The 26506-nt window shown below is 33.8% G+C and overlaps 2 protein-coding genes across 4 annotated transcripts; both read left to right on the top strand.

Annotated features, from left to right (window-relative positions):
* Positions 1–15928: 15928 nt before the first annotated feature.
* Positions 15929–21355, top strand: LOC18434845 (CASP-like protein 4A3). Its single transcript, XM_006844908.4, has 3 exons — positions 15929–17300; positions 18060–18195; positions 20652–21355. Exons 1-3 carry the CDS (start codon positions 16486–16488, stop codon positions 20841–20843), a joined length of 1143 nt encoding a protein of 380 aa, XP_006844971.1. The 5' UTR covers positions 15929–16485; the 3' UTR covers positions 20844–21355.
* Positions 21356–21664: 309 nt separating this feature from the next.
* AOR (Oxidoreductase, zinc-binding dehydrogenase family protein) lies at positions 21665–26221 on the top strand. Of its 3 annotated transcripts, none has more exons than XR_966681.3 (5): positions 21665–22184; positions 24286–24609; positions 24774–24933; positions 25137–25457; positions 25930–26221. XR_966681.3 is itself a non-coding variant. In XM_011625328.3 (5 exons), exons 1-5 carry the CDS (start codon positions 21762–21764, stop codon positions 25979–25981), a joined length of 1065 nt encoding a protein of 354 aa, XP_011623630.1. In that variant the 5' UTR covers positions 21665–21761; the 3' UTR covers positions 25982–26221. The 3 variants fall into 3 exon arrangements, 2 of the variants coding, with proteins under 2 accessions (XP_011623630.1, XP_006844972.1); XM_011625328.3 differs by having other exon boundaries at positions 25137–25242; XM_006844909.4 differs by lacking the exon at positions 25930–26221 and having other exon boundaries at positions 25137–25587.
* Positions 26222–26506: the final 285 nt, after the last annotated feature.

Below are 26506 nucleotides of genomic sequence, written 5' to 3'. Positions count from 1 at the left end.
CTTTATTTTATTTTATTTTATCATATCTTAACCCTTTCGGTTCCAAGTGACGTTGACCCTACCTGGGTCAGGGTGTGACCCAGTTCTAAATTAGGCTCAGTTCGGTAGGGTCGAGGCAGACCCAACCCGTTTACAGCACATAAGGCAGACACAACCCGTTTACAGCACATAACCTTACCTTTAGGGAGCCAAATGCGATGGCTTTAGAATTGCCCAAATCGAAAAGCAGGGCATAACGTTTTTCTTTTATTCAACAGAAAACAAAGTTTATATAATGAGGTTGGATTAATTTACATCATCTAATTTTTTTGAATGTATAGAAAAAATCTATATCAAATATTACATCGGTGGTTGCCTTATAGCTTTGACCCTACCAATCCTAGGCCCATGTTCTTGCAAGATAAGCCGTCAGATCATATAAAATCAAGGGTGGGTGGTCTTGATCCAACATCTCATGACTATAGAATATGATCCAAAGGCTGGCCGTTTCAAACTTACCACACTTAATGGTTTGGTTTTTGCATACTAATTTCTTTAATTAAACTGAGGGAAGTAGCACCCAGGAGTGAGTCAAGGGAAGTCCGTGCCTTTTTTTGCGGTTTTGAGTTTTTAGGTTTAAGAAGGGTGATGACTTTAAACTTTCTATTAACCCATCTCATGCTCAGATAAACAAAGTGGGTTGTGTTAGGTAGACTGTCAACATAAGACTTTGCCAAAAATTTTTATGAATCCTGAATCTACATATTGAGCTAAATCAAAATTTGTATACCCAAATAATTGGGAAAAGAGGACGATGATGATGATGATGCTAATGATGGGGCTTTGAGTTTTTAAACACTATAATTTGGACTAATTTCTCTATAATACCAATTTCGGGCACGTGAAGAGCACTTTTTTTTTCTCTTTTTTTTATTTGTATTTTTTCTTTTTTATGGAAAAGTATAGAATGAGACCATTTATCTTTGATACAAGGTGGTTACAATTAATTTTGACCATTGGATGTAAAATTGGGTGGCTGCATTTATTCTATTGCTGCATTTATTCCATTAACCAAGCTCAAATTTTAAAAAAAAATTTTCTCGAACTTTGTGACACACCAAACCATCCAATATCACATCAGATGGTTGTAAGTAATTGTGACTTACCAAAGGTAAATGGTCCCATTATATGCAATCCCAAATGATATCTCGAAGCATAAAATCCATTGCCTTTTAAAAAGGGGTACCGTTTGTATAGAGCCTAGGCTCTAAACAATCAAATTAGAACCAACCTTAAAATAGGGTCAAGAAATGTGATTTCAATGTTGGAAATCTTTGTGATAGCGTTAAAATATATTTTAATCTTTATTTATGAAGTTTGAAGTTTCTAAAATAGTGTAAATTGATAGATTTGTGAAACCTTGAAAATCTTGAAAATTGACGATCCAAAAATGTGTTACAAAATATACTATTTCCAAAACTTGAAATCCATTTTTTTCTCATGTCCATGCATCTTGATGTCAAGATGATCAATTTGAAGCTATTAGAACATCAAAACAACCTCTTCTAGTGGAATTTTTTTATGTAGGCTCTAATTTGAATGTTTAGAGCCTCGGCTCTATATAAACTTTTCCCTTAAAAAAATGGTGCAGTTTGTATAGAGCCCAGGCTCTAAACAATCAAATTAGAGCCTACCTACAAATAGTATTGAGAAATGTGATTTCAACATTGAAAATCTTTGTGATAGCCTTAAAATATAGTTTCATCTTTATTTATAAAGTTTAAAGCTTCAAAAATAGTGTAGATCAACAGATCTATGAAAACTTGAAAATTGACGGTCTAATAATACATTACAAAATACACTATTTTCAAAACTTGAAATCCATTTTCTTCTCATGTCTATGCATCTTGATGTCGAGAGGATCAATTTGAGGATATTTGGGCATCAAAACAATCTCTTCTAGTGATCTTTTTGATGTAGGCTCTAATTTGATTGTTTAGAGCCTCGGCTCTATGTAAACTTTTCCCTTAAAAAAACATATATTGTACACTACAGGGCATATGACACAATGACACCCACGTATCCACGTCCATTCTACCTCGTAAATGGAGGATATTACTCTAGTTCTCGATGGATGTCTCATGTCTCATACCATATAGGGTTTTTTTTTATTGTATGTATAACCCCTTCTCAATGATCGTAGTTGGCTCCTTGTTATTTGTTAACGGAAAATGTTTTGATAGGGCTGCAGTCCTATAAAAAAAAAAAAAAAGTAAAGCCTCTCTTTAAAATTTATAAAAAATTGTAATTTTGGTATTGGAAGACCTTCAAAAGGATCATCTCATTTTTGAATTAGAATTTCAAGCTTAAAAAATAATGTATATTTTGACACATATATAACCGTCCATTCCACCCCAAAAATAAAGGTTCACATATTTGCAAGATCTGTACTATTTATGAAGCTTTAATTTTAGTTCTATAATGGAAATTTTCGATACCTGCTTTTTTAACGTAAATTCAAAGTGAGACTTTACTTTATTTTCACAAAATCTTGGCTTTATAGAAACTCCATCCTTTGTTAATCAATTATTGTCTACTACTACATTCGTGGATTACAGTTGTTCACAAAAAAACTCAAAGAATCTTTTGAGCTTTTCACAAAAAGCTAAGAGAATATACCACGTGTCATGACGATGGAAAAAAGAGATTACCATGCCTTGATGTTTAAGGCAAAAGCAGAGTTTATTCCACAAATAACCCACTCTTTTTTCTTTTCGTTTTTTAACCGCTGAAAGTGGTTGTTGAGAATGATCAACGGTTGAGATGAATATTCTATATTAATGGCTCATGGTATACTTTTCGATTAGTTAAAAAGCTATTAGTGCTCTTTAAGCATAAGACAAATCCTAGAGAAAAAGAGGCCCACGGATTCAGAAAATGGAAATAATCAACTTTAAATCAAGGGAATTTTTTTTTTTTTGACGAAGGGAAATCATGGTATCTTAGTTATCACAATTCCGACCGGTTTGGTTGGACTTTCGGGCAGAACTTTAAAGAGTTTGGTCCGAAGCAAAATCAATGTTTTACTGAAAATAAGTCAAATTCAGTGATTATTGGAGTTTGGTGGAACAAACCAGTTGGTTTTGATTGGATTGATCGACCAAATACAATTTGGGAAAATTTTGGGATTTTTATAAATTTTTTTAAAAAATATATCACATATAAATTCTTTCATTTTTTGAAATTTCTCTTAACAACATAGGTATATCTTAATTTCAGTGAAAGTTGCAATCTTTTACTTACTGCGATGAAAACGACAATTTGTTATTATTAATCACTGCGAAAACAAAAAACTTAGAAGCTAAGTACATAAAAGATTATAACAGAGGTCTTGATGCAAAGCTCACACTTCTCCGTGAGAGCTGTCACATGGTCTAAAACACAAATCAAAAGCTCAAACTTCCAAAAAAATAAAGAAATAAACTTTTTTTTTTTTAAAGTTAATTGAGACAATTCCATTAAAAACTGGACAACATTACAAAAAGCTCTCTGTAACCACCAGAGGAGATAAGAAAACTATCGGCAAAAGAATTACATTCCTGATAGCAATGAACAGAGGTAAACTGGTGATTTGAAACCAATACTTTGATCATATCAAATATATGCATAAGTCGCCAAGTGATCTGATGTACCTTTTGCCCACTGATTGACATTAGAAGAATCTCCCTCGATAATGATATGGGGGAAAGATTGCAACAGAAGGAGACCTTGAAGCAGAGCCCGGGTTTCAATTTTATCGGCAGAGCAAGGTTGTAATGGCCCTGAGAATGTTGATATGTGCTCTCCATTCGAGTTTCTCGAAATACCTTCAATCCCAGTAGGCCCCTGAGGTTACCCAGAACTACCATTGAAGTTAAGTTTAAAAAAATTGGCTGACCAAATCAGATTTCTTAATAGTTGCCTTACACTGCGATTGAAGGCTAAGAGTAAGTTATGAATTAGATCATGCCTAGTGATAAAAAACATGAATTTGGAGTTGAGGATCCATTCTGCATCTGATGCCAAGGCATGGTCAAGAATAAATTCTAGGAGGCAGAGGTAGAGGTGCCATCGAAGGTTCTCCTATTGCGTTCTTTCGCCCACCTGAAAAGTTGGATAAATGGTGAGGCAAAGAAGAAAAAGGTGGTCGACTGTCTCGTCACGAACAAAACATTCTACATAGGCCAAAACCTGAACTTACAAAAAAAATGAATGTGATATTTGCTTCAACAACAAACCGAGATTATCTTCGCGGTATATTGTTGCCTCCAACTTTGAAAATTCCAAAATGCGATTGGGTTGTCATGTATACATCCCATACGACTACAACTAAACCTCGTAAAATAGTATGGCAATTTCTCTAAGTTGCATCCTCAAGAGAAACCTCTAAAATGCATTAACCACCAATGTCTTTGTGTCAATATTGGCTCGGCTTTTGTCGTTTTTGTTATGGAATAAAAACAAACACGTTGTTTGGGGAACACTTTAAGAAATAATTTTTTTGTGGTATTAGATTGAACGTACGCATCAAATAAAGACGGTACTCTCGCATTTAGTATTAAATTAAAGGGAAAATTATATGTTATATTTTGCGTTATTATGGATATATCAAATAGTTTCCGTTATTACATGTATATCCGTTTTTTGTCTTTTATAACGTATTTTTTTTAAAAACATAACTTTACCTTTTTTCGGATGTTGAACATCCGAAAATTACATAGATGCCCTTTTCCAGATGTTGAACATCCACAATTTACATACAACATACATACCCTTTTGTACTTTTTCGGATGTTGAACATCCGAAAATAGGCCAAAAGTTCATATTCCCATTTTCGGTGTTGAACATCATAAAATATGACATTTTCGGCTGTTTAACATCCGAAAATGGTTTCAGATGTTAGACATCCGAAAATGGTTTCAGATGTTAGACATCCGAAAATATCTCATTTTCGGATGTTCAACATCCAAAAATATCACATTTTTGAAAAATGTGCCTGCGAAATGTGAAAATGGAAATGTGAACGTTTAACTTTCGGACTATTTTCGGATGTTGAACATCCGAAAAACCCTTCAATTCGGATGTTCAACACTTGAAAATGGGAATGTGAACATTACACTTTTGCCCTATTTTCGGATGTTCAACATCCGAAAAAGGGTAAAGTCGTTTGTTTAAAAAAATTACGTTATAAATGGTAAAAAACAGACATACATGTAATAACGGAAACTATTTGTGCATCTGTAATAACGCAAAGTATAATGGATATATATGTAATTTTTTCTAAATTAAAAGTATTTTTTCTCACAAAGCATAAGAATGCATATGCCATGCTGTCATTGCTAGAAAAACCGGCCGGTTAGCTCAAAACCGTTAGAGTTCTGATTTCAGTTAAGGGCGGTTTTGATGATCTCCTTGCCTAGGATAAAACCCCATAAAATTTCAGGCTCAAAATCGGTCGGTTAGTGGTCGAACCGGCCGTGTTTTGGTCAAAGCAACTGGTTTTTGTGCTAATCGAACCGGTTAGAGAATATAACGGGTTTTATGAACAAATAACGGTGCAGTTCAAATAATGCCCTTTATTTTCAATTGAAGCTGTTATTTGATGCAGGAATTCACAGGTTAATTTTTTCAAGCTTGTTTTATTCTTTTTCTTGCCATTTTTGGTTTTTTTTTTTTTTTTTTTATGTTTTATAGCTGTAAAACACTATTTATTCTCTATAAAACAATAAAATTTGAATCCAAGATTGAAAAATCAAGAGATTTTGTAGATTGAAATGGAGGATTTTCATGCCTTTTGAAATTTCTGCCATTTCATCAAATATTAGCTTCAATAGTAAATGGTTTTTCCAGAAATTTGAGGGCTTTTAATCTTAATCGAATCATCTATCTTATACCTTTTTCAATTTATTAAAAAAACAAAATATTGGGGGTTGATTTTGGCCCGAAAAGCTGCCGCTCGAAGAACCTGTGATCGATGCAAAAAACCATATTTTTTATCAATTTTTTGGTCCTTTTTTATCAAATTGATTTGTGTATTTTGATCGTCAAGGCTTCATTTATCACATAAAATAGGTATGCTTATTTATTATTGAGCAACTATTTTTATATAAATTTTTTTCTTGCTCTATTGCACAAATCTAAATTTTCACGATTCTTTCAATTAAAATAAAAAATACCTATTCTTATTATTATTATTATGATTTTTTGTGCATTTGAAAGGGTGGTCGAAGCTTTTACAGTGCTTGTGTATTGATTTGTTTGATTATTTGAACATTAGAGTTATTTCTTGCTCGAAATATTGTTTGATTTTAGAAGTTTTTGAGAAATCTATTTTGCAAAAAATAGTAATATTTTGCCCAATAAAATTATTATTTTTGATGAATATAGAAAGTGTTGTTCTATTTTTCTTAATAAAATAATATTTTCTCATAAAATTATTTATTTTGATAAAAATATGTTGTTTTGATTAATATGACAAAACCTATATGTATCGGCCTCTCTACGTTGTGACATCTTGTCTTTTACTGATGAAATTCTAGATGGACATGTAAAAGTTGGGGAACCAATTTCTTTTTCATTGTTTCTAATTGTGATCTGCAGTATCTTGAAATGTTGTAAAACTTGAACTTGAAGTACATAAACATAAATGTGTGCTTATATTTTTTAGAAGTAAGCATAGACTAATGTAATGTTTCTGCAAGACCTAAATATCTAGAGTGCATATTTACATTCGGGTAATACATTTGTGGTAAGGTGTTGTAAACTTATTATCAGACTTCATTCTAAAAAACAAAAAGATTGATGTGACCTGCTTGGGATTATGTAGGACCATAGTATTCAAATATTAATTTATATAGAAAGTTGTTTTACTTTTTTTTGTAAGATAAATGTATGTAAAAGATATTATGCACTTAATCTAAATTTTTCTATTTTTTTAATTTTTATTTTACTTTTTTGAGGGTTTTTGACCAGTTTAAAATAAAAATAAAATCTATTTAATTGGTTAGTTTGGTTCCGATTCTAACCGCTCCCAGCCCCATGTCCAGTTAACTGTTCTGGTTCGATTTTACGAATAGTGCTTGCTGTGTAGCAAAGATCATCATGACCTTACCTTAACTATTTGGAGTTTGTTGTATGAACCTCGTTCTACCATTGCATTATATCAAGAGCCATATACACTTGTTTATATCATAAGTTATCATATCTTTTTCACTACTTCCATTTATGTCCTATGACTAAATTTCAATGTTAATTGGGGTTATGTAACTATGTTTTACATTGGCCGGTTTAGAAATGTCGAGAGGACCTGCGCCAGTCATGTGCATATAACAATAATAGTAATAATAATAATAATAATAATAATAATAATAATAATAATAATAATAATAATAATAATAATAATAATAATAATAATAATAATAATAATAATAATAATAATAATAATAATAATAATAATAATAATAATAATAATAATAATAATAATAATAATAATAATAATAATAATAATAATAATAATAATAATAATAATAATAATAATAATAATAATAATAATAATAATAGCACATGTGTGTAGAACCCCAAAAGATCACCATTAAATTTGACACAGATCTCTAAAAAAGTCAAGTCTTACACCCATGTGATAACTTTTATAAAGATCTGCACCAAATTTAATGGTGATCCTTTAGGATCCTACACACATGGATGTGAGAGGGTCTCATAGGACCATTACTCTAATAATAATAGTAATGATCCTATAAGACCCTCTCATACCTATGTAAGACTCCAAATGATCACCATTAAATTTGGCACAGATCTCTAGAAAAGTTATTACATAGGTGTGAGACTTGACTTTTTTAAAAATCTGTATCAAATTTAATGGTAATCTTTTGAGATCCTATACACATGGATGTGGGAGTTCTAATAATAATAATAATAATAACAATAATAATAACAATAACAATAACAATAACAATAACAATAACAATAACAATAACAATAATAATAACAATAATAATAATAATAAAAAGAACAACGCACTCCGAGTAACCACCCTCCCTCGGATAAAACTTATATTATGATCACTTTTGGGAGTCCAACTTTTTGCGAAGTAGCATCTAAGCAACCTCGAAACAAAAGGACTCCCTATGTGCCTCAAAATTAAAGTCTCAACATTGAACAAGATCTTAAAATCTAATTCTTTTTTTCAAAATAATCATCCTATGATATTTGATTGATTAAAAAATTTCACATAAAAAATATCATTCTAACTTATTATGTTACCTGAGGGAGTTGTTGTATACCATGCTTTATGTAGGAACATGCTAAGCCAAATAGCTCAAGGTGGTGAGAAATAGGGGTCACCCGGGACCCACCTGGTATACTTGATACGGGTAGGGTATGGGTCTAGCATTTGAACCCGACGGGTTGGTAAACTGACCTGACCCGTGCCCGTAAATTGTTAGACATAAAATATTTTACTTTAAGCCCTATTAATTTGGGTGCATTAAAAATCGTATATAATTAAAATTAGTAGTCATCTTTAGATATTAAACGAATCACACAGCTTGAAATCTAATAATGGGGGATTTTGACCTTGTTGCCAATAATACGGGTATATGATGGTCAAAAAAGGGGAAAAATTTGAAAAAAGAAGCTCATAGTGAGGGTGACAATGGATTCGAGACCCGATGGGGTAGACCCGAGACCTGACGGGTACATGTATGAGTCTAATTTTTGGACCCGAACGGTTTGGGTCCGGGTCCAAAACCTGGACCTGAATCTATTCAGGTCTGGGTCCAGGTCTAGCTGGACTAGACCCATACCCGACCCCGTTACCACCTCTAGCGAGAAACCGAGTTTCTCGATAAATTGTGATGAAAGGCTACACTTAGGAACATAGCTGCAGGTGCAAAAACGATTTATAGATGGTAAAAGAAGGGAAAAAGTTTGTATAAAGTCGATGTTCTCAACAATCAAATTAGAGCCAACCTAAAATTTTTTACTACAAGAGGTTGTTTTGATGCTCAAATATCTTCAAATTGATCATCTCGATAGCAAGATGCATGAAGATGAGAAAAAAAATAGATTTTGAAAATAGTGCATCTCATAACGTATGTTTAGATATTTAATTTTCAAGATTTTTTAGTTTTCGTTGATATGCTCGATCTACACTATTTTTTAAGCTTTAAATTTTATAATTAAAAATAAAACTACATTTTAAAACTATAATTTTTATTATTAAAACCACATTATTTGACACTGTTTGAAGGTATGCTTTACTTTTGACCTCGGGTCTATACAAACCGCACCCTAAAATAAAAGGATTATGCGGAGATCCAAACCTAAGCAATAAGTCAATGACACGAGATGCTAGCCGTGTGCACATGAAAGCACCCCGACAGCCCCCAATAAGCGAAGAAGTAGAATATTGTAGTTATTTAAAATGGTGAGGTTTGTAGAAGGAGCGCTTTTTATACCGTAGACATGAAACACATTTTGAATTGGAAAGTGGTTTGATAATAGGGAAAATTACAAAAACCCGAAGTCCACATTTTCTATGCAATTTACCTCCAAGCTAATTTTTTTTCTAAAACAAATTTTTTATGCAAATACCCCTTAAAAAAAAAAAATTATTTTTTTAAACGGAAATGTCCCTCCCATACACAATCATTTTGGCTAGATTTGACATTGACTTTTGGATAGCACATTGGCGGAGCATACCATCATATTGCCAGAGCGTATAAGTACCGGACCACCCTTTATATAGTGCCGGAGCCCTAAAATCTAGTAACATCTACTGCCGGACCGCCCTTAGCAACTGCCGGACCGCACTTTACATAGTGCCGAAGCCCTATTGCTAGACAACACTTTATACAGTGCCGGAGCCTTATTGCCAGACAACACTCTATACAGTGCAAGAGGCTTACTGCCGGACTGCAATTTACATAGTGCCAGAGCTCTACCCTATTGTTGGACAACACTTTATATCAATTGTTTAAAAAATGGATCGGTGACCCTGACGGGGCTTCCAAAAAACCGATCCGGATCGGCGAATCGGCGATCCGGATCGGGAATCGGGTGAATCGGTCAGAATAAAGCTTAAAAAAAATCCGAAAAAATTATTAAAATTCATTATAAATATTGTTTTTTAGGAATTCAATAAGAAATGAGGGTACTCCATTAAGAATTTTCATGTTTTTGAATGAATATGCGAATATTGATATGTTCTTTCCCTACATGAACCGCCATTCAGCATTTAATTTACATCACACAAAAGGATAAACATATAATTATCATGGAATAAGTATATCAACATACATGGACTGCAATAAAGCATAAAATTAGTAACATATGATCTAAAAATAAAATGATAGACGACGTTATTGTTCTTCTTGGTCACGCTGGTGCCATTGATTGAATTCGTTTAACAATTCATTGATTCGATCTAAAAACGAATCATCGATATTAGCAGGCGTCTGACTATTCCCAAATCCCTGAGTGTTAGTGTTTTGTTGTGTTCCCAAACTAAAATCCCTGAAGATTGTCCATCCTTCATGCTCACCTGCACTGTCGTGCTCATCCCTACACTGTTGCTGTTGGGACTTGATATGTGAATAATATGGCTGGGATAGGGTGGCCTCAGAATCATCATCTCTCTCATTTTCTCTTTGAATAATATGGATTAAAAAAAAAAAAAACAAATTTTCAAAAAAAGCGATCATGGATTAAAAAAAAAAAATCACAAATTTTCAAAAAATTCTATCATGGATTACAAAAAAAAATTCGATCATGGATTAAAAAAAAAAAATCACAAATTTTCAAAAAATTCTATCATGGATTACAAAAAAAAATTCGATCATGGATTAAAAAAAAAAAATCACAAATTTTCAAAAAATTCTATCATGGATTACAAAAAAAAATTCGATCATGGATTAAAAAAAAAAAATCACAAATTTTCAAAAAATTCAATCATGGATTAAAAAAAAATTCGATCATGAATTACATAAAATTCGATCATGGATTACATAAAATTCGATCATGGATTACAAAAAAAAAAAAAAAAAAAAAAAAACAAAAAATTCAATCGTGGATTACAAAAAAAGAAAAAAACAATTCGATCATGGATTACAAAAAATTCAATCATGGATTACAAAAAACTCTATCATGGGTTACAAAAAAAGCAAAAAACAAAAAATTCGATCATGGATTACAAAAAAAAAACAAACATTTCGATCATGGATTACAAAAAAAAAATAAACATTTCGATCATGTATTACAAAACATTCGATCATGGATTACAAAAAATTCTATCATGGGTTACAAAAAAAAAAAAAAGCAAAAAATTCGATCATGGATTACAAGAAAAAAAAACAAACATTTCGATCATGGATTACAAAAAATTCGATCATGGATTACAAAAAATTCTATCATGGGTTACAAAAAAAAAAAAAAAACAAAAAATTCGATCATGGATTACAAAAAAAAAAAAATCAATTCGATCATGGATTACAAAAAAATTGATCAAGTATTACAAAAAAATCTATCATGGATTACAAAAATACAAACAAAAAAAAAAAAAAAAACCGTACGGGACTTGCCGATTCACTGTACGGACTCGCCGATTCCGTATAGTGAATCGGCAAGTCGCTGTACAGAATCGTCTGGTTCTCTCTAGAATCGGACGATTCCCGTTTTTTTCGCCGATTCGATCCGTCTATGGCGATTCCCGAGTCGAACCGGGCGAGTCTGATTCGACTCGACGTTTTTTTAAACACTGCTTTATACAGTGCCAGAGGCTTACTGTCGGACCTCAATTTACACAGTGCCGGAGCCCTACTGCTAGACCGTATTTACATAGTGCCGAAACCCCTATTTTGGTGGGATAGAGGAGAGAGAGGTGGGTAGGTTAAAAGTAAGGGATGGTAATTTAGGTATTTTTTTTTTTATTTGGTAGGAGGTATTTGCCTAGAAAGTGCAATTTTCGAAAAAAAAGAGAGAGAAAAAGTTAGGTTTGGGATAAGTTGCATAAAAAATATAGTCTTGAGGTTTTTTGTAATTTTCCCTTGATAATATGTAAGGGTGTGGTTTCTATAAGGCTCCAATATTAAGCAATCCAATTAAGATGCACCTCCAAATTTTATCATAACATATAGCTTTCGTGTAAAAAATTCTTAAGATCATCTGAAAAGCTATTTTCATATTTAATTATAAAATTTTAAACTCCAAAAATGGTTAAAATCAAGTAGATTTATAAACATATGAAAATCTTGAAAATAGACGATTGAGATAATGCGTTGCAAGATGCACTAATGCGTTGCAAGATGCACTATTTCTAGAACTTAAAATCTTTTTTTTTTTTTTTTTTCATATTCATTAATCTCGATGTCGAGATGATCAATTCGAGGGTTTTTCAACAATGGAAAAATAATTTCCGATGGATTTTTGAGGTGCATTTGTAATTCTACATTTTAAGGTTGCAACCTTATATAAACTTTTTCTAGTGAGTAAAGCCTCTCTTTATAACTCATCAAAAATTGCAATTTGAAAACCTTTACATTGATCATCTCAATCTGAATATTATGGTTGTGAAAAATTAGGATTTCAAGTTTTAAAAATAGTGTACATGGTAACAAATTATCTAGACCATCCATTTTATACTAAAAATAAGTGTACATAGATTCCCAAAATCTGTATATTTTTTAATTTAAATTTTTTTTTGTTGGTGTTGAAAATTGATATTAGAGCCATGCATACTTTCGTTGCTAAAAGTGCTTTGTGGACAAGGATCTAAGGTGAGGTTTTATTTTGTTTTAATAAAGCTTAGGCATTTTAGAAACTTCATCATTGAATTTTGTTTACAGATGTACTTCAGTGTTGACTTGGAAAATATTTTTTGGATGGGGTTTATGTGAGTTAGCCGACTCGTGCTGTGCTGTCGCACCCCAAGTTTACTAACATTCCTGAAGTGCGACAGACAATTCTTATACTATCTATATATATAGCAAATTTAAAATTTCTACCACTATATTCGCACTAAAACCGATTTTTCCATTTCTTTTAATCTGTACAAAGTCTACCCACAACTGATATTAACATGAAGGGATATAACAAAAATTACAATAGTGCATTTGATCAAAAGTTACAAGGGGAATATCAATCATGCCTACAAATTCTTCAAAGATGGCCCTGCTGTATTCGAACTATGAGACTGCAATTATCTTGAAAAATATTTACCATAGTTTGATGAGTTTGGCTACTTAGTAAGTAATCATCATGGTCCTAAAAAAAATAATCATGGTTGGAAGATATAAACATTTTCTGAAGAATGAATGTTACAAACCACTTGAGGAAGAATTGGGAGAAAAAACATTTATAGATAACAATTGCATTTTCACAAATACACAGTTAAACATAATCTACATGATTGAAATGCATATAAACATTTTAACAAAAATGTATAATTCAAATGATTTCACAAAATACCTTACTGGCGTCCTAAGTAGGTCATTATATACCCCACCAGAGTCCTGATGGGTCCAAACAATCCCTGCAGGTCCAAACATACCTCACCGGCCTACCGGATGAGTCCAAATAGCTCCAACCGGATAGGTCTAAACAATCCCTGCATGTCTAAACATACCTCACCGTCATCTCGGATGAGTCCAAATAGTCCTTATCGGCGTAACCGGATAGGTCCTAACAATCCATGCAGGTCCGATCATACCTCACCGGCGTCCCAGATGAGTCCAAATAGTCCCTACCGATATAACCAGATAGGTCCTAAAAAATAATCATTTCATAGGCAATACTACAATCAAGTGAAAAAAAATCAGTTTTTCAAATAATGAGGCAGACATTTACATATGAATTTTACAATGTCTAAATATTCAAAAACAGTAGAAGGAAATCTCATAATTGTACTAAAACCGGAAATATCACATTTATCTCTAATAATTTACAGTATTTAAAATTCTGAACAATCGACAGGAAAATTAAATTTATTTCTAAGAAGTTACAGCGTTTAAAATACCTAACAATAGATAAAATATAACAATTTTACTGTAAAAAAAATGGATTATTTTTCAAGACAATGAAGTCACTTACACATAAAATTTATAAAATAAAGATGATGGACTGAAATATTACTATTTTAAAACCAAACTATTTTTCAGGAGCATGATGTCACTTACTTATGTGTCACTTTGAAAAGAGGAATTACGGAGGCCATTTTCATTTTTAGAGTCTTTGCTCCGTTTCTGAAACCATAGGTAACAGTTTGTGGCCCCTTGGCATCACAAGGACTAGGCACAGTGCATAACTAGGAAGAAGACAAGATGATAGATTTGCCATTAATGGAACCGTAAGAAACGATACATTCACTCTTAAAGCTACTCTGACTATCCAATAACAAATCTTTTTGAAATCTGGAAATGAAAAACAAAGTTGTTCTTATGGCTGAAACCCAATGACAGCCATGAGTATGAGTAGTGTATTCAAATGCTAGCTTCATTATTCTCTGTGACCCAACTATTTACAGGGTTTTCACTCCAAACCGGGAAGGCCATGAAGCTTGATGCTATGAAAGATAAAAGGCAGGGCAAGGATTGTGAGAGGTCGAGAGAGAGAGAGAGAGAGAGAGAGAGAGAGAGAGCATGAGGTGCCACAGTGCCACAGTGCAAGCAAGAATGTGATGAGAGGTATAAGAGAGAGACTTTCTAAACTTAAAATACCTTTTTAGAGGGAGAGAGAGAGTATAACATAAGAGAGAGAGAGCTTTTAAAATGGTAACACCTTTTATAAAAGGTGTCTTAACTACATGAACGTGGTTTGTTGGGTTTCTTGGTAAGGTGGTAAACATCTCGTTTAAAATAAAACATAATGCAAAGGAAGTATAGACCATAAGGTCTATACTATAAAAGTAGACTAGCACCAATTTAAACAAAAATAATACCAATTGGTTGAAAATATTTTGTTAAAACACAACATTACCAAAACTTGTAATCTAAGCCAGCTAGTTGTAAGTATTTTATTTTATTTTATTTATTTATTTATTGTTTATATCTATCAACACTAATAATATTATGTTTTAATTTCACAAATTTTAGGGTCGTCACATGTGCATATCCGGGTCCCCACTTAAACCTATCTTAAAAATAGATTTTTTTTAAAAAAAAATTAGGGATTCATGATCTAAGTTAAAATGACCATGAATATGAAAAGAAAATAAAATTTTTAATATTTAAAGTATGATTTTTTTACAAAAAAATTATACACCATTTGCATTCATTTTAGCCATGTGAGTTTTTTATGATCTCAAATTAGAGATGGACGTTAGTGAGTCAATAGAACTCTTGCACCCATGGACTCAGGAATATGTTTCTATATTTTTTTTCCTTGCTATGAACTTTAAAAGTTTAAAAATAATATATATCAAATAGATATATAAATATTCTAAAATCTTGAAAATACATTGATGCACTATTTATTTTTAGTATAAAGTGGTTACATTAATCTTGATCATGAGATGCGAAATCGGGTGGTTGCAATCATTACATTAGCCAAACATAAAAAAGCAAGACTTTCTATTGTCCAAACAATATTCTTCCATACAATTTTTGTAGTGCACCTTTAATAGTACAAGGTTAACATTACATGAGAAATGAGTTGGGCCGTGGTGGTAGCACCTCCACACCTTAGCGATCAAGTTGTGTTTTTTATACCCTAATCACTAGGTTATGGTTTTTATTCTCACCATTAACATCACGCCACCAATACCTTCAAAAAGATAACTCCTAATTTACTTAAAAAATGAGTAAGGGCTTATTTCTCTACTAAAAAAAAAAAAAAAGGTTAACATTATTTGAACTTTTTCTTTTAAAATGTCATTGAAATACTAACATTCCCTGCTTGTATACTCTTCCATAATCAAAACAACACAAATATCTCTAAGTGTTCAATCATGCACCAATTTCTCTCTCTATCTCCTTCTTCAGCCCCCTTTCTCCAATATTTTCAATTTTGCATTGCATCATGGTGCTCCATTGATGGGACTATTATAATTTGCTACTTATACACATTGAAAAGCCCAACTGCTCATTTCTTAGAGCTCTCGGCCCAGGGTTGTGTAACTGCTCAGTAATGGCTACTGAGAATCAAAAGAGTAGTTTTCCTTTCCAAGGTATTCAAAAAGCAGCCATATGAGCTAGCCATGGTTCTTCCTTTCCATTCTCTAAACTAACGCAACCCCACTTAGAATCTGTACTCACAAGGGGCCCAACCAGAGCCAAAGCCTTGAAATTTTCTGTCTTCTCTCTCTCTCTCAATCAATCAATCAAAAGCCTTCTCTTTCAAGACCCATTGCCTCTCTTTTTGCAGAAGCTCTACTTCCTACAATAAAAAAACGCTACCCATTTTCCTTTTGGTATCAAAGAAGCGGAAAAGCTTTATGCCCACCTATTGTTTTTCTTAATGGAACCAGAGGAAGAGAGAGAAAAAAAGGTTCCGGATGAAGAGATATGGGACAGAGATGGAAAAGCTTCAAGCCCCTCTGCTGATACTCAGAAACTTACTTTCATAGAGGAGAGAGAAAGAAGGGCTCCAGAGGGGGGGAGAGAGGAGAGAGGGAGAAAGGGATCGAGTCCAACAACTGATATTCAAAAACCCACCTTGTCAATGGAACCAGAAGAGAAAGAGGGGAGGAGACTGATTTTGAGCGCAACTCCTTATACTCAGAATCTCACTTTCATAGAGGAGAGAGAAAGAAGGTCTCCAGAGGGGGAGAGAGAGAAGAGAGAGAGAAAGGGTTCGAGCCCAACAACTGATATTCAAAATCCCACCTTGGCAATGGAACCCGAAGAGAGAGAGGAGAGGCCGAGAAGGGTTTCGAGCCCAACTCCTTATACTCAAAAACCGACCTTGTATTCCATTATGGAGGCCCAACATGAAGAAAAACCTGAAGATAGACAGAACCAATCTCCAAATCCCTCCTCTCCTGTTATTAATGCAATTATGAACAGATCTAGCAGAGATGATTTGCCGGTCATGATGAAAGCTCAGTCTGTTTCTGGTGATATCATGGGGCCATCAATCGATGGTCATCGTGGTGCTTCGCCAGTGGTTTCCGGGATCATTAGGCGATCAAAGAGAGGGAAAATTTTGAACAAGGCAGCCTTTGGATTGAGGGTTTTTGCTGCCACAATTTCCTTGATTTCTCTCTCTGTTATGGCTTCAGATAAGCAGAGTGGGTGGAGTGGGGATTCGTTCTTTCGATACAAAGCATTGAGGTAATCAAAATTTTTTTTTATTCATTATGATTTTGATTGAGTTTTACTGGTTTTGTGTTAATTTTATCCTTCCTTGATTGTGATTGCTTTATTTGTTCTACTTTTGGTTCTATGGGAGAAACTTTACTTTCGATGCGCTTGAATTTTATTTAGGTTTAAAAGTAGTTTGTTCTCAGTGGGGTGTTGAGTTAATTCTGTAAGCTGAATTATATCGAATTTTGAATCCAATTTTAGTAATTTATCATTTATTCATTCTTTGTTTGGCGGATTCAAATCGTTTTTAACTACTGATAATGTTTCTGTGTATTCCTTGTCTTATGCCAAATTTCTCTTTGTAAAATGATTTTTTGGTGTTAAATCTTAATTTTAGTTCATTTGTCAATTTCATCTGAGTATAATTTTTCTTTTATCACTAAATATTTTGATAGCATATGTGAAGAAACAATTCTTGGATTTTTGATATTAAGTTTTTAAATTTTGCAAAATGGGGAGGTTTTTGTTTATTTATCCTTGTCTGGTTTTTCAGCTTTCAGTCCCTATCTTTTCTTTATGGGTAATTGAGAAAATGGTTTAAAAGACTTTCTATGTTTCTTTTCAAATAGTTTCTTGTTAACCTTGTCAAACAATCTTCTTGGAAAGATAGTCTTCCATTTACTCTGCATTTTTTGATTCAGCAAAGTGTTTCCCTTCCAATAGTGTAATTTTTATGTTCTGGAGCCTTTAGTAAGTAATTGAGATAGTTTTTATTCTCTTTTCCAGGTATTGTTTATCGATGTCGGTTATAACATTTATATACTCGAGCTTTCAAGTGTTTAGACAGGTTCACCAATTTGCAACCAGAAGGGACTTCATCAAGCCCCCGATAAGCTACTACTTTGATTTCTCCATGGATCAGGCATGTATAATTAGTTCTATCAATTTTTAAAATAAATTTGGCAATAGGTAAAGGTTAAGGCAAAAGACCTTCCATTCTTAAAACACATGTATTCCCTGTAATCCTCAATCCTCATCTCCTTGAGTCTTAAAATTATATCTTGATCTTTTTGCAATAATAAGAAAATTTTGAAACTTTTGTTCTACTTGTAGAATGATTTCATGAAGAAAAAGTAACCAGATGTTTGATATGAAGTATCATTAGTCTTTTCAGTGAAAAGTTGCTTTATATGAACTTTTACTGGGTCGCTAAGATGGGAGTTCTATTGAGAAATCCTGCCTATTTATTTGAGTGTGGTGTAGGCACTTTTTAATTTTCTTCTTTGTACTATTTTCAAGGGGATATGTACTATTGACTTACAGGATGTTATTCACTGAAATATTTTTTTTTTGGAAAGCGTGCTTTTCATGAAGATGTATCAACATATGTGTTGTTTTGTCAGTAATTTGTATCATCCATTTTTTATCAAGCTTTTCAACATATCTGTTAGGGATCCGTAAGTATGTGAACGTTAGATGTCTAATGGAAATCATCAATAGAATTTTTTTTGCACAAATGGATAGACTATTATGTGGACTAGGATAAAGTTTTATCATGTACTTTCGTATAAGGATTTAGTTTTTTTCATTGGGATATATAGTTATCCTCAGATGTGCATATTTGTGGGTTAGTTCTACAAAGAATCAGGGCTGCTCTTTTACATTTTGGTGTGTTTTTTTAAAGGAAAAAGTTTTTAGCTGATGCTCTAAACAATCAAATTAGAGCCCACTTCAAAAATTTCACTACAAGACGTTATTTTGATACCTAAATATCCTCAAATTGATCATCTCGACATCAAGGTGCGTGGACATGAGAAAAAAATGGATTTCAAGTTTTGCAAATAGTGCATCTTGTAATGCATTTTTGGATGGTCAATTTTCAAGATTTTCAAATTTTCGTAGATCTGCTCGATCTACACTATTTTTTAATCTTGAAATTTTATAATTAAAGATGAAAATATATTTTAAGACCATCACAAAGATTTCCAGTATTGAAACTACATTTCTCGATACTATTTGAAGGTGCGCTTTACTTTGATTGTTTAGAGCCTTAGCTCTATACAAACGGCACCCTTCTTTAAAAGGTATTTCTCTATGAAGATTCAGTGAAATGTCTGTTCACAAAGAAAAGTCCATGAGCATGTTGATCTTTCAATGAATGATTGAGTTTTTTCTCTTCTTCTTTAGAAGTTAAGATCCCTCTTTCTATTAAATCTAATTTTTTAAGGTAATCTTTTCATTGATGCTGAGTTAAAAAAAAAGAAAAGAAAAGAAAAAAATAACGAGAAAAGCCTTTTGACCGAGATAAGTTATTAAGTTGTTCATTTCATGAGGTACAGAAACACTTTTTCTTTTTATATTTTATTTTACTATTTCAATTTCTCTTTTGTATGCTTTGGCATGCTATCTTGATTGTTACCAGTAACAGAATGGAAATACAATGATAATGCTTGTATGACCCGTTGTCTTCCTTGTCATAGTTCTTTTGCCTTGGAGATCATGTTCATTTTCCTACAATTGTGTTGTACTTCGTTTAAAGCTCTTACGCACTATATTCTATAGCCATCACAAAAGAGAGCTCTTATATTCTATAAACGTTTCTAAGTACATCTTCAGTACTTTGCCTGAATTGATGCCAATACAAATCTTTTATTATAATGGTCAATGCATGAAGAATGGAGGATGGATATAACTGGCAAAGTATTTTTTAACTACATAAATAGGGTAATGAGCATCTGATGAAATGGTGGACAATGATGATCAGAGAGTTGGAACCCATCAGAATGGGACATGACGACAGTGGTGGATCTTTGCTCTTTCTGTCGGTATTCATAGTTTAATCAGATGGCCATGGTTTCATGGTCTATGGCTTTCCATATTTCTTTGGATATGGTAAACTTTCCCGATATGGTTTATCACTTTCCCATTCCTTAAAGGTCTATAATTTAAGTGATCCATAGTGGCTCGCTATGTTGTTCAAGTCACTAAGTAATTATTTCTCCTGCTAGGTACACAATCACATATGTACATGTCAGTGCATGAAATTGTTTATATCAAAAGAAGTTCATACATTTGAGGATTTGTGACCTGAAGGGCTAAATTATGAAAAATCAATGTCATTTCTCTATGATTTTTTTATATTTCACAATGCTATTTATTCCATGTTCTTGTCTCCCTTTTGGACCTGTATATGCCCATGCAAGTTCCAAAAAGTAATATATATGAGAAAAGAAAATGGTTCAACCAAAATTATTTGATACCTATGATATTTTAGTATGGTGATCAGGTCTATTTCTTTGCCATTTGCTCAATATATGTTTTGAAAGATCTCTGTGTTTGAGTTTATGTGAGAATTTCTTTTATCTTGAATTGTAGCAGATTCTCGCATATTTGCTTATCTCCTCATCTTCGGCAGCCGCTTCCTTCACTGATGACATGCAAAGCTATTGGGGAAAGGACCCTTTTACAACCTTGGCTGGTGCGTCGGTTGCCATGGCCTTCTTGGCATTTGCAGCTCTTGGTCTTAGCTCTCTTGTCTCGGCTTTCTACCTCTTCAATCGATATCATTGAAATATTTCAATCTCTCTCCCTCATCAACTGATACTGTTAGAAATATTTTTATCCCACTTTTCCCTATTCTTTGTTATAATCACCCCTCTAGCCACCCAACCCCCAGCAGCGGTAATCTCTTCCTTTGCCCCCCCCCTCCCCCTTCTCTCTCTCTGTCTCTCTCTCTCTCTCTCTCTTTCTCTCTCTCTCTCTCTCTCTCTCTCTCTCTTTCTCAAAGTTACAGGTGCTTCATGCACATTGTTGCACAGTATTTGATAAATAGTTTTCCCTTTGTGGGGTGTTAATTTGTGTAGATATAAAAGAATGTGCCTCTTTTCTTGATAATTCCTGAACATTTCCTTTTCTTGTGGTCATTGAAAGAGGTTCGGAAGATGACAAAAAATTTGCACCTGTAGAAAAATGTCTTATCTGTTGGTTTAATTGTGAGCTTTATGCTTAGTTTGTAAGTAAACATGGGTTTCTATGTGGGAAAACTATCATCAGCCAATACATGTAAATGTATTTTTGTAAAACTCCTTGGCAGGAGAGAGACTGCTTCTACGACAAGTAGAATTTTGTGGTTTGATTCAATGCTTCAATTGAAACAGGAATGTATATGAAGGAACAAAAAGTACATTGTTTTTGGGATTTATAAGTACATACTGTGAATTCGAAAAGAAAAAAGTCTGACCACATTTACCTCGTAATACTCGTATTTTCTGAGAAAATTTATCTCAAGAGAAAAAACAACAGCCTAGCATTTCCTGGAGGACAATCTTTATCTAGTGGCCATGTAGAGGACGTGTCTCTCTTAAGAAGGTTCTAGGAGGATAGAGAGGTGTAATTGGGAGTGAGTTGCGAGTTTAGAGAGAGAGACTAAAACAAGGTGAGCATTGCAGAGAAGGAAGATGAGCAAATCCTGAACAGAAGGGAGCCCCAATGAAGGCCCTCACACCGACACTCCAAATCTCCCCCTTTCTCTCATCCTCCTTTCTCTCCAACCCAACAACCTCTCTCTACCCCAAAAAACCCTCACTTCCTCCTCTTAACGCCTACACTCTCTCACTCATCAGACCTCTTAGAGCCACAAGAAAGCACAATGCCCAACTTTCATTAAAAGCCCAACAGTCTTCAACTGAAGTAAGTGGAACAGAAGCCAAAGGCATAACAGTTCCACCGAAACAAAAGGCATGGTTTTATGAAGATTATGGGGGTGGTGAGGTGCTGAAGTTCGGGGAACAAGTGGAGGTGCCTGAGATAAAGGAAGATCAGGTACTTTTGAAGGTTGTGGCTGCAGCTCTCAACCCTGTTGATGCCAAGAGGAGGCAAGGCAAATTCAAGGCCACTGATTCTCCTCTCCCTGTATGAATCTCAATCTCTCTCTCTCTCTCTCTCTCACAGTAACATGATTCTCTCTTCTCCGAGTAATTAAGAACATAACATGATTCTCTCTCGGTTCCCAGTAATTAAAAATGGAAGTTCGAGCAGAACCTCTGTAAGATTCTTGGTTTAGACCAGATTTGCAATCATTTGTGCATTTATATTTTCTTGAACTGCATATGGGGCTCTGTTTTTTCTTCTTTCTCTAATTTTTGGACCTGCCCAAATTCAAAGGATTTGGCTAGTTTTTTATTGCATTGAACTAAATCTCAAGCCCAACAGTTTGGCAAAGACGCAATATCTGAGACTTTGTGTTCCTCTCCTCTCACAAATAAATGAAAAACTTCTACAAAGTACTTAATGCTTTTGTGCTTGTTTCCCTACTGTATCCAACCCCCGGTTTGGTATACTTAGAAGGTTTGCATAATCGGGTAAACAAATAAGAAAATTATACAATAAGAATACTTACTTTTGGCAAAGGAGGTTACATGTATCCTTAGTTATTAGATGTGACATCGGGCCAATGTTTCATTGACGTGGGTTGAAATTTAAACAAATTTTATCGAACTTTTCAAATTTAAACAAATGTTTCATTGACATGAGATTAAAAATGCGAGGGCGGAAGTGATTTTGACGTCCTTGCACCAAATATTTATCAGTGATGGAGTATGTAATCCCAAACGAATCTAGTGAGAAGCATATGTAATATCACATTTTCTATTGCACAGGCGAGCAACCAAACATATCAAAGTAGCATATCAAGATCTACAATTATTAGATATGGCAGGCCAACACGACTCTTAGGGGAAGCTTGTTTAGTTGGAGAGAGATTTGCCGCAGCTTTTCCGGGTTTGTTCCATGGAAAAGTGCTGGATTACATGAGGAGCACGGCTTTCCATGAATAGTCTGCCTGCATTTTTTTTGGGAAAGCTTGTTCCTTCAAAAACAGGTATGAAAATGCTTTCCCGCTGGTGGACCTTTCTAATGGGAAAGCTCTATTTGGGAGAGAATTTTCAAACAAACATCCCCTTCGAGATCTTACATGTTATTAATATTTGAGAAATTTATCAAATTTATCCCAACATGACTCTTAGGGGAAGCTTGTTTAGTTGGAGAGAGATTTGCTGCATCTTTTCCGGGTTTGTTTCATGGAAAAGTGCTGGATTACATGAGAAGCACGGCTTTCCATGAATAGTCTGCCTGCATTTTATTTTGGGAAAGCTTGTTCCTACAAAAACAGGTATGAAAATGCTTTCCCGCTGGTGGACCTTTCTTATGGGAAAGCTCCATTTGGGAGAGAATTTTCAAACAAACATCCCCTTCGAGATCTTACATGTTATTAATATTTGAGAAATTTATCAAATTATTCTTGAGAGATGAATAATTTCAAAATACCATAAAAAACACGCGGCCTTGTGATGGAACACTTGCAAATGGGTAAATATCATATCGTTCATCTCAGATGGGTGCAATAAATGTCCCTTAATATCTTCTCCTCGTTGGATAAAGCTATAATTCAAACCCCGGACATTAGTTACTAGTTTTCACAATATTTATGCTTTAAGCACAATGCTAAGTACACATTGCCCGATTTTTTAATGTTGCAACCTTAAACAATCCAATTAAGGTGCACCTCCAAATTTTATCATAACGTGCAATTTTTGTGTAAAAAGTTCTTAGGATTATCTAACAGTCTATTTTTATATCTAATTATAAAATTTTAAACTCTAAAGATGGTTAAAATCAAGTAGATCTATAAATATATGAAAATCTTGAAAGTGGAAGGTCTAGATAATGTGTTGCAAGATGCACTATTTTTGGGACTCAAAATCTTTTTTTTCTTTCAATATTCATACATCTTGATGTCGAGATGATCAATTAGAGGGTTTTCAACATTAAAACAACATTTTCCAATGGATTTTCGAGGTGCCTGTGTAATTCTACACTTTAAGGTTGCAACATTATATAAACTTTTTCGAGGTGCCTGTGTAATTCTACACTTTAAGGTTGCAACATTATATAAACTTTTTCCTTTTTTAAAATACATATTTGATAGTTTAATTTAATTCAAATATGTGTATAGACTGTCCCAGGCTATGATGTGAGTGGGGTGGTGGTGAAAGTTGGGAGCCAAGTGAAGGGTTTAAAGGAGGGAGATGAAGTTTATGGAAACATCAATGAGAAAGCTCTTGAAGATCTCAAGCAATATGGTTCTTTAGCCCAATTCACAGCTGTTGAGGAGAAACTATTGGCTTTGAAACCCAAATCCATAGACTTCTTGCAAGCTGCTGGCCTCCCTCTTGTTATCGAGACCGCATATGGAGGCCTTGAACGAACAGGATTCTCTGCCGGCAAGTCGATCCTCGTCTTAGGTGGGGCTGGAGGAGTTGGAACCATGGTTATTCAGGTAAATTTCTCTCTCTCTTGATATTTTATGGTTAATGTTCGCTTTGCTTTGGCATATTTTTGTGGTCCTCAAGCCTTTTCATATGATAATTATAACCAAGAGTCATGGTCTTAATTTCAACTAATTAAAATTGTTTTTTCTCTTTCATTTTCATTGGCAAACAGCTAGCCAAACAGGTCTTTGGTGCTTCGAAAGTTGCATCCACTGCAAGCACCAAGAAATTGGAGCTATTGAAGAGCTTGGGTGTTGAGGTTGCCATCGATTACACTAAGCAGAACTTCGAAGATCTGACTGAAAAGTTCGATGTTGTATATGATGCTGTTGGTGAGCCTCTAAAACAATCCAATTTTCCATTTTCTTAAATTTCCAGTACATATTGGTTCTTAGTAGTAAAGTAACCAATCTCCATTCTCTTTCTCTGTCTTATGTAATTGTTTTAAGGAACATGACTTCAAATTCCTCTGTAAAACAAGTCAATGTGTCTAATTGTTCTCTGGAACATTACTGTAAATTCCTGTGTAAAACAGGACAATGTGAGAGAGCTGTTAAGGCTGTGAAAGAAGGCGGAAGCGTGGTGGCATTAACAGGGGCCGTGACCTCGCCGGGTTTCAGATTTGTGGTGACATCTAAAGGGTCAGTTTTGGACAAATTAAACCCATTTTTGGAGGCTGGAAAAATCAAACCAGTCGTCGACCCTGCTGGACCCTTCCCCTTTTCGAAAGTTCCCGATGCCTTCTCTCATCTTGAGACAGGCAGAGCCACCGGAAAAGTTGTCATTTATCCGATCCCTTAATCTCTCTCTCTCAATTCACAAATATAATTGCTAACATGTGATCTTTCTCTGTTAGGTATGTGACCTTTTAAGGCTATATTAAAACGGAAAGTTTGCCCATATTAAAATGCTTAATGTAAATGAACTTCTTCAAGCTTTATTGATCTTATAAAAAATTATGTAATTTGCTTTATTTTAGAACAAAACTTCATCAAGGCCACACATTGAAATTAGAGTTAAACTTTCAGAAATTTTAAATGAAAAAAATTCATTTAAAAAAGTTGGGAACCTGGTTCACTAATAGAACTGATAGAACAGGCGGGTTCCCTATACATTTAAAGAATATCATTTGATTTTAGATCCGGATCGAGCTATTCCGAGTCAATGATTTTTAAACTCTAGTTTGATTGGCGATTCTAGGAATCGCTTTAGAACTACAAGACCAATAAATTCAGAAAAAAAATGTTTTTTTGAGAAGTTGAATACATTACGTATAATTATCAATAAAATGGCTAGGTTGTTTATTAATTTTGAGACATGGTGTTCAGGAAGTCCTTGAGGATGCATGGTCACGGGGACAATGGGATTGCCAATATTTAAGTTTCATTCACCAACTCCTAAGTTGGTTTCTACCAAGGAAATAAGGTCCCATTTGTACGTTGGGATAACCCTTTTTCATCCATGAATTGGAGAAAAACAGTGTCCTTGTATTTGTTTTTCACCAATAGCGACAAAAATACGGGGTTTTATTTTTCTTTTGATGCCTTTGCCCAATCCCCATATATGTAAGTATGTGAAGATTGATTTCTGAAATGGAGGCTCATGAATGATGACGTACAACGATAGCACATTTATTTTAGGGCAAGCTTTCTATACTCCCTACTGTATAAAATTTATATAGTTCCTTTTATCCAACTGTCTATTCTGAATGGATGGTTGAGATGATTTCCATCACAATGTCACACTTCTGTACAATTTAATTTTCAATTTTTTTCTACAAAATATTTTGACATTAAATTTTGAGAATCCACTCCTCTTAAACTCGTACCTATAAAAAAATATAAAACAATATTTTCAATAAAATAAAATGATCAAAATATCCTTAAAAATTTCTTTCATATAATT

Source organism: Amborella trichopoda, chromosome 1 (genome assembly GCF_054954075.1).
Source record: "Amborella trichopoda isolate Santa Cruz 75 chromosome 1, AtrichopodaSantaCruz75HAP2 v2.0, whole genome shotgun sequence".
Taxonomy (NCBI): domain Eukaryota; kingdom Viridiplantae; phylum Streptophyta; class Magnoliopsida; order Amborellales; family Amborellaceae; genus Amborella; species Amborella trichopoda.
Note: the sequence above shows the minus strand (reverse complement) of the source record. Positions and strands in the feature narration are given on the sequence as shown.